General features: G+C 37.5%; 2 protein-coding genes across 3 annotated transcripts in view; one reads left to right on the top strand and one right to left on the bottom strand.

Moving 5' to 3' along the window:
• Positions 1 to 838, bottom strand: part of LOC121384598 — a 55,497-nt gene extending 54,659 nt beyond the window's left edge. For both annotated transcript variants that reach the window (XR_005959413.1, XM_041515057.1), the window contains exon 1: positions 555 to 838. Coding sequence is in view for 1 of the 2 variants with exons in the window: in XM_041515057.1 (XP_041370991.1) it covers positions 555 to 751 (197 nt within the window). In the remaining variant the exon portion in view is untranslated. The remainder of the gene's footprint in view (positions 1 to 554) is intronic.
• Positions 839 to 1,155: 317 nt separating this feature from the next.
• Positions 1,156 to 8,690, top strand: part of LOC121383398 (serine/threonine-protein kinase TNNI3K-like) — a 32,075-nt gene continuing 24,540 nt past the window's right edge. Inside the window, exons 1-6 of the mRNA XM_041513402.1 lie at positions 1,156 to 1,193; positions 3,890 to 4,062; positions 4,346 to 4,454; positions 6,498 to 6,601; positions 7,116 to 7,213; positions 7,860 to 7,970. Coding sequence (XP_041369336.1) covers positions 4,023 to 4,062; positions 4,346 to 4,454; positions 6,498 to 6,601; positions 7,116 to 7,213; positions 7,860 to 7,970 — 462 coding nt within the window. The 5' untranslated portion in view covers positions 1,156 to 1,193; positions 3,890 to 4,022. The remainder of the gene's footprint in view (positions 1,194 to 3,889; positions 4,063 to 4,345; positions 4,455 to 6,497; positions 6,602 to 7,115; positions 7,214 to 7,859; positions 7,971 to 8,690) is intronic.

Below are 8,690 nucleotides of genomic sequence, written 5' to 3'. Positions count from 1 at the left end.
TAGTTGTAAATGCACCCATCAGTGATAGAAATAAAAAGACTTCTTTACTAGGCTACAAGAAAATGCATCTAGACATCTACTTGTCCACCAATATTTTCACGTCCAAATAAGTTCAAGCCAGGATGATTTTTTTTATTGCTCAAAATGTAACAGAATTATAAATTGTTACTTGTTTACTGGAAAACCATTCAGGTACATTTTGCTTATCTGAGCAGATTTTCACTTGTCAGGACATAGAGTCTAATAGATAGACATAATGCTTATTTCAAACATTGTCCATAATTTAACATCTGCACCTAAATAAATCACTTTAATCACATTACTATACACAATTTGGTTACTTTTATCAAGTACACAGATGTATCAAAGGAATTTCTTATTGATAATATATGCAACACAGTAATTCATTAAAATAAACTTCAATACATCAGGCTATGATGATCAGGTGCCCCTTATTGAGAACCATGTGCATAATAAAACTCCTAAAAAATAGCATATAATACCGGTTTTATTCCCAATGGGATAGTGATAATGATGTAATGTGCTATTCCTACCTTGGTATATCACTTCCAAGAAGTTTGATCAAACCCCAAAGAAAATCTTCTGACCCCGAATGACATAAAAACTGGGTTATTGTTCTTTCTTTATCTCCATGCAAATCATCCACAAGCATTTCCAGTGCTGCGTGCGAGCGTTTATCGCCGCGTATTAGCTCCGAAAAGTAATCTCCATTGTGCCAATTACACGACATTTTGATAACAGTTTTATTCTGCTACAATCTAGTCATGATATTCACTCAGTGTTCTCATAACGTATAATCATTGCCTAACCACGCTAACCGACCATGCATTGGACTCCATGTTGTTGACATCGTATCCAATGTTGGCTGACAGTCTCGTTATTTCTCGCAAGTACCCCGCGAACCAGTTCGGAACGTCTTACTATTTTCGTATTTTCTCGGAATTCTGTTCGGTTAATTTCGGATACTTATATAAATCACTCGGGACACCTCGTCAATTTATCGAATCAAACCGAAGAATCTGTATGTTTTCCGAAAGGTTCCGATAGATATCTGTCAGATTAATCAACCAATATTTTATAAAAGAATGCGCTTTTCGTACAATGCTATTGGGGCACTAGTACCAGGCTATTAATATGTCGGCGCCCATAGTTTTTACTAAAAAGTGACAAAGGTAATTTAAAGCCGTGTTTTCTTGCTAATAATTGTCATTATAGATTACAAAAAGGTTGAATATTTGCCAGTATTTCCCCACCAATATATGTTTTTAGTGGCCATTTAGTTTTCTGTGATTCAGTGTGAAGGCATAAATGATAAGTCAGCCTATGTTTTTCTGCTCGATCTGGCTGAAGCCTGTACTCAACCCAGATATTTTTCCTCCCAAGCCTGTTAGTCTCAGTCAGTTTAGTTTAGTCAGTATATTCTGGCTTAGGTTTAGGGTTAAGGTTAGTTTAAGAGCTAGATGGATCTTTGGACTGTTCTGATTGCTCTCTGCCATTGGAGATAACTCATCGAAAACATATAATTGCTGTCCACATGGTAGGCAAAGTTTCATGCTCTAATACTGTGATTCCCAGTCTGGAGCTCCACGCGGTAAGACGTGTTTGTTTCGTTTGTGCACACTGCACGTGCTTTCGTGTGCTCGACTTGGGGTCCTTCATTTTGTTGTTTTTGTCAGCGAAATGAAGTTTTCTACTGGGAGGTATGCGGCCATTGGAACTGATTGAACGCTGGAACGCTTCTCGTTTCGACAGCCTGCACCACCAGGTTGGATTCTTTTTTAGCGAGATTCCTTGCCTCCACGTCATTTCTCCGTCTGACTGTCGACTTGTTTTTTTTTCGTGACTCGTATGACGGCCATTCTGCAGAACACCACGGTTGTTCGCGTTTAGTCTCTACATGTCCGAGCCTGTCCTAGCAGCACTGGAAGATTGACCGCCCCACTCTAAGAAGAAATAGGAAGCGGGGTCAGCCCCTACTACTCTTTTTCTAGACTTTACCTTGCTTTATAGTGATACCATCTCGTATCCTCCGGAGTCGGGCCTGTCTGCACCACTATACCAACCCATGACGACTGGACTATACCCTAGTCTGATACTCTCTCCCGTTCAGACGGATCCGGCTTCTCAAGATCTGTATTTCAGCACAGCACTACACCTTCAACGTCTATCGACTGTCAATCTAGGGGTTTTCTTGACGGGATGCAACCCATCTCGTCCCTTTAAGCTGTGCACCCAAACGGCCTTAACGAGGCCACTCACGTGGACATATCGATCAGACTAAACTTTTAGATCTGCGTTCAAAAGTTTATGTCGAAATTATTATTATTTTTTTTTTTTTTTAATATTATTAAATAGTCCGATCCTCTCTTCTTTCTCTTATTTAATTTTGGATTGTCCTTCTAAAATGCTCCAAATTATATAAATATTCGGCCGAGCAGTCAATTCTGTTTTATTTTTGGCTTGTAACCTTTTAATTTTTTTTATTTATTCTATTAACTTTTTTACTAATTGCTATTTTCAAAATTCTGCCCATTTTCAACCCCTCACCCCCTCCATCCCGAGTCAGGCCACCGATCTTATCAGAGGTCGGACTCGGGATGGGCGTGTTCGAAACCCTAGTGGTATATGGGCACGTTAAACTAGTTATCATCATCATCTAATACTGTAAATACAACAACAGGGTGCGAGTGCAAATAATTTTTACATGCTCGTATAGCACTAGAGTTTCAAGCATGTCCGTCCCGGGGCCTGTCTCTAAAACATTAGCGGACAATTTTGAAATTTACATCCAAAAATTAAATAGTGGGCCTTTAAAATTTTGATGCGCATCTCTAATATAATTAATAAAGAAAATTCTACTCATTAAATTTGGTCGCTAGATTAGATCGGGTAGTCAAAAAGAAATTAGATAAGATCGGTGGCTTGGCTTGGGGTAGAGTTGAAAATGGGCAGAATTTTGAAAATAGCAATTAGTAAAAAAGTTAATAGAATTTAAAAAAAAGAAAAGAAAAAAAGTTACAAGCCATCATGGAGGATACGAGATGGTATCACAATAAAACAAAGTGAAGTCTAGAAAAGAGTAGTAGGGGCCGACACCGCGTCCTATTTCTTCTTAGAGTGGGGCGGTCAATCTTCCAGTGCTGCTAGGACAGGCTCGGAAATGTAGAAACTAAACGCGAACAACCGTGGCGTTCTGCAGAATGGCTGTCATACGAGTCACGAAAAAACCCAAGTCAACATAGTCAGATGGAGAAATGACGTGGAGGCAAGGAATCTCACTAAAAAAGAATCCAACCTGGTGGTGCAGACTGTCAAAACGAGAAGCGTTCAATCAGTTCCAATGGCCGCATACATCTCAGTAGAAAACTTCACTTCGCTGACAAAAACAACAAAAGTGAAGGATCCCCAAGTCGAGCCACGAAAGCACGTGCAGTGTGCACAAACACGTCTTACCGCGACAAGCTGCAGACTGGGAATGACAACAACAGGGATCATTTTATTTTCAAAATCTCAATTAGAAATATTTCTAGTCAATTCAAAATTAAATAGTAACTACTGTTTAATATTTTAAAATCCTGTGTATAGACACTAAATACATTTACAATGATAATTTTTGAGTTCACTTACAACAAATATTTCACATAATAACCACTAATACATACTACAGGAAAAACCCAGGCAGTACCCCTTTCAATAATGTTCTGGTTAAATACGTAGATGCTGACAGGTTTCTTCCTGTAGTGTGTCTATATACTTTTAGTGGTGTGTGAAATATTTGTTATAAGACTCTATGCAAGCTGCATAATTGTGTCACCAGTTCTGTTTAATAATTAGTTACTGTTATTACTCTCTTTTTTTTTTTTTTCAGGTCACATAAAAGCACTATTTCAACTACTGTAGGTATCAGTACCCGGTAGTTGTGATGTGAAGTACAGAGTTGCTGCAACTTTACAATGTTAAGAACAAGTGCTCATATTGAATAACTAACTGTTTCAGCAGTTATGGGCAATTACAAGTCTCGTCCAACAATTTCGTGTTCTGGTATGTATCAACATATACAATTCTTCATGATCTATATTAACTTTATTGTAATTATTGTTAATTTAATTGACTGTTATAAGAATTGCAGTGCTTTTGTTTTTAGCACAGCAAAGCACAGTTTTTTTGTTGAATAATGTGAGTCAATAACATGCTAGATAGTTATAAAAATACATATCTGTGCCATTTGTGTCATAAAGTGTAATATTCAATTCATGAAACTTTTGTTGATGTTTTACATGTTTTAAGAACTAAAATATGTTTTGAATTATATTTTAATCCTCAGATGAATTGAAAAAGAAGATTAGTGAAAGCTATGCTCTCTTTCGATCAAAGGCTATTGAGGACTTACGTCCCAAGGATTCTGATTGGTCAGATATACAGCTTGCATGCAGGTAAAGAATGTTCACATATCATTTTGCTCGAAACCTCTGTGGTATATGAGCATGGTAAAAACTTATGCGAGATATCATTTCAAAGGGTTTAGGCTAGGAAACAATTTTATTTTTAAGACTTAGTATCTACACAATAAAATTAATTAATTTGCACCCACACAAATCGTATACATGTGTGAATATAACTTCCACAATGGATTAAATTGTACTTATATTTTTTACCGACCCAAAAGAACATTTTCATTTGGTATCACCACCTGGTAATAAAAAATATGTTAATCCATTAGGCATAAAAACATTTGAACTGCCTCCCAGTCAGGAGCAGGATGTAGCGCAATGGTAAAGCACTCACCTGATGCCTGGTCAGACTAGGATCGATCCCTGTCAGTGGACCCATTGGACTAACTCTTGTTCTAGCTAGTGTGCCATGACTGGTATATCTCGGACTGTGGCATGTGTTATTCTGTCTGTGGGAAAAGATTCCTCAGTACTAATGGGAAAATGTAGAGGGTTTCTTCTCTAAGACTATGTCAAAATTACTAATTATTAATAAATCAATGTGGTCTAGTCGTGTCGTTGAACAAAACAAACTTTTTTCCTGGAATAGTAACTGTTACATAATACATGTATATAACTATTAGTTATATACATGTATTATGATATACTGTAAAACGGGTATTATTCGCGAATGTGTAATTTTCGCAGTTTTTTGCATTTTTAATTTAGCCGCGAAAATTACACTTATGTAAATAATAAAATCCATTAGAACAAAAAAACAACAACAACAAAAAACCCACAGTTTAGCAATTTTGGCATGCTGTTCTGCATCATACAGTCTATATTCACCGTGTTTTTGTTTACGATTTGTAGAAGTGTTTAATTTATCAACGGCATCATTGGCGGCCTGTGTCGATTGAACTTCTTTGATCATTAAACACGTTGAAGGGTCAGGTAAACCAACAGTTTCAGGTTTGTCCACGCTTTTTTTAGCCACTGCAAAATTGAACCTGCCATAACACTGTTTTTGTTAAGAATGATAAATGTAGTTGATTTTTGGAACAGACATTCTTACTGGTATTGTTAAGCTGTGAATAAACATTTAGAAATTTGTATAATGAGCCATTTTTAATTGGCCAATCAAAATAAGGGACACAAATGGTTTCGTAAACTTCCGGAAAAACGTCATCGACAAGTGACAAAAACAAAAGAGGCGAGATGTTTTTAACAACCGCTGTTTAAACATTAAAACAAGATTACTAGTACAAGTGTTTGTCTTTATTTCACACTTTCTGGAGAGTTGATTGAACCACATCCTGGATTAATTTCATTAATTGTACACACAGTGTGGTCGCCGCTGGACATGTGGCTACAGCACTTAGCGGAGTCGCTCAGAAAGGGATAATATTACGTATACCTCTGTTGACCACTCTAGTCTCGATTTAATGTTATGTACCAAAGTATAGTTTTGTACGTGTTAGTAATTTTAAAAAAAACAAAAAAACTACTAAAAACCATGACACCGTGAAAATTAAAAACTGCGAACTGCCTGCATTTTTGATATCATGAAAATTTACTGCCGCGAATAATACCTGTTTTACAGTATTATTAATTCTGTGTAAAAGCTTATAGCAAAGATGCCAAAATAAACTAACATGCATTTTTGTATGGAAACTGTAAAAAAAGTTTGTTTTATTTAACGACGCCTCTAGAGCACATTGATTTTTTATCTTATCATCGGCTATTGGACGTCAAACATATGGTCATTCTGACATATTTATTTAGAGGAAACCCGCTACCGCCACATAGGCTACTCTTTTCGATAAGCAGCAAGGGGTCTTTTATATGCACTTTCCCATAGACAGGAAAAGAAAAGATTAGCCCACGAAGTGGCGACAGCTGGTTTCCTCCCTCAATATCTGTGTGGTCCTTAACCATATGTCCAATGCCATATAACCGTAAATAAAATGTGTTGAGTGTGTCGCTAAATAAAACATTTCCTTCTTTCTTTTATAAACATTCCTTTCCTGTCTTTGTTTGTTTTAGCCATGGAGACCTAACTCGAGTCCAGGACCTGCTATCTGACAGTAACATCCATGACAAGACGGACACAGGTTTAACACTGCTTCACATCTGCTGTATATCAGGAGGTTTGTATTTTTAACAATGTCTTTAATACAACCAGTATTGTACACTGCTTCTGTTATATATCAAATTTTATGGGAAATGCTTTTTCGTTTCCATGTCATGTGATCATCAGAATCTATGAGAAATAGTTTTTCAGTAATCATAGTAATGGTGGATTATGTTGCAGTCTTCACCAAGAAATGCAAGTGATCGCTCCAGCTCCCCATCACACTTTCCTGGGAAGTTCTAGGAGAACTGCAAATTGATTGCATTGCAATGAAAAGTTAATGAACTTCATTTGAAACTGTGATTGCTCGCCTGGCATCATTTGAGAGTGTTCAGGAAAAATGGTGTTATATATTGTGGATGATGAATTAAAAAACCCAAATAGTCATTAAAAAGAGCACTTCAAATGGGCTGTGGGAGGTTTCTCTCTTGTAAATTAATATAATGCATTATCTTTTTTTATTTGCCTGTTATCCAGAATCGTACAATGAAAACATACCATATGTTTAATGTGTTAATTAATATTTCTAGCTGGACCTGCCTTGGTAAAACTATTGGTAGACAATGGAGCAAAGACATCTCTTTTATCAAAGAACCAGTTCTCGCCTCTTCATTTAGCCACATACAAGGTATTTATTTAGTTTTTCTAACTATGTGCCTCACTCAATATGATGAGAACCCAGTGAAAAGCATTGTGGTATTGGCGAAGGGCAATCTGACATCAATATGGTGAAATTGTTTAATGTTATTAAATTAACATGGAGGAAACGCAGACTCCTTTAGTTAGCTATGTAGAGCAAATAAAACTGGAATTCATGACTGCCAAATACAGGTCATAGGATTTCAAATTTGAGGAAAAAAAACCCTATTTTTGTTCCGTGCCTTGTGGCCCATCAGAAAGGGGTGGGGTTTTTTCTTCTTTTAAAAAAAGAAGAAGTTATATATATATTACAATATTGGTATTAGACAAGATTAGCATGGTTTAAACTGAACAAATAATATTGTTAATGATTTTGCAAATATTGAAAAATGCAGTAAAATTTCGCCAAAAAATGCAACAAAATAATGGATTATTAAACATGAATTAAACATGATTATTCTGATGTTGACTTTATTTGGAGTTTTTGTCATTATTTAAAATATTAATATGACCTGTAGAGTCCAATAGATTTTTGTAATCAAACTGTTGTAAAGGTAGATTATGGATGTAATTGGATTAATAGAGATGAATTTTAAAACCCCACATTTAACCTGGTAATTATGTTTGCCATGCAGGGAGATGTTGAAATTGTGGAAGCTTTGGTAGAAGGTCATGCCGACATAAATCAGATAGGAAACAGTGATGTGACTCCGCTCCACATCACCGCTATGTGTGGCTATTACGAGGTAAGATAGGAAACAGTGATGTGACTCCGCTCCACATCGCCGCTATGTGTGGCTATTACGAGGTAAGATAGGAAACAGTGATGTGACTCCGCTCCACATCGCCGCTATGTGTGGCTATTACGAGGTAAGATAGGAAACAGTGATGTGACTCCGCTCCACATCGCCGCTATGTGTGGCTATTACGAGGTAAGATAGGAAACAGTGATGTGACTCCGCTCCACATCGCCGCTATGTGTGGCTATTACGAGGTAAGATAGGAAACAGTGATGTGACTCCGCTCCACATCGCCGCTATGTGTGGCTATTACGAGGTAAGATAGGAAACAGTGATGTGACTCCGCTCCACATCGCCGCTATGTGTGGCTATTACGAGGTAAGATAGGAAACAGTGATGTGACTCCGCTCCACATCGCCGCTATGTGTGGCTATTACGAGGTAAGATAGGAAACAGTGATGTGACTCCGCTCCACATCGCCGCTATGTGTGGCTATTACGAGGTAAGATAGGAAACAGTGATGTGACTCCGCTCCACATCGCCGCTATGTGTGGCTATTACGAGGTAAGATAGGAAACAGTGATGTGACTCCGCTCCACATCGCCGCTATGTGTGGCTATTACGAGGTAAGATAGGAAACAGTGATGTGACTCCGCTCCACATCGCCGCTATGTGTGGCTATTACGAGGTAAGATAGGAAACAGTGATGTGACTCCGCTCCACATC

The sequence above is a fragment of the Gigantopelta aegis genome, chromosome 10, assembly GCF_016097555.1.
Source record: "Gigantopelta aegis isolate Gae_Host chromosome 10, Gae_host_genome, whole genome shotgun sequence".
Taxonomy (NCBI): domain Eukaryota; kingdom Metazoa; phylum Mollusca; class Gastropoda; order Neomphalida; family Peltospiridae; genus Gigantopelta; species Gigantopelta aegis.
Note: the sequence above shows the minus strand (reverse complement) of the source record. Positions and strands in the feature narration are given on the sequence as shown.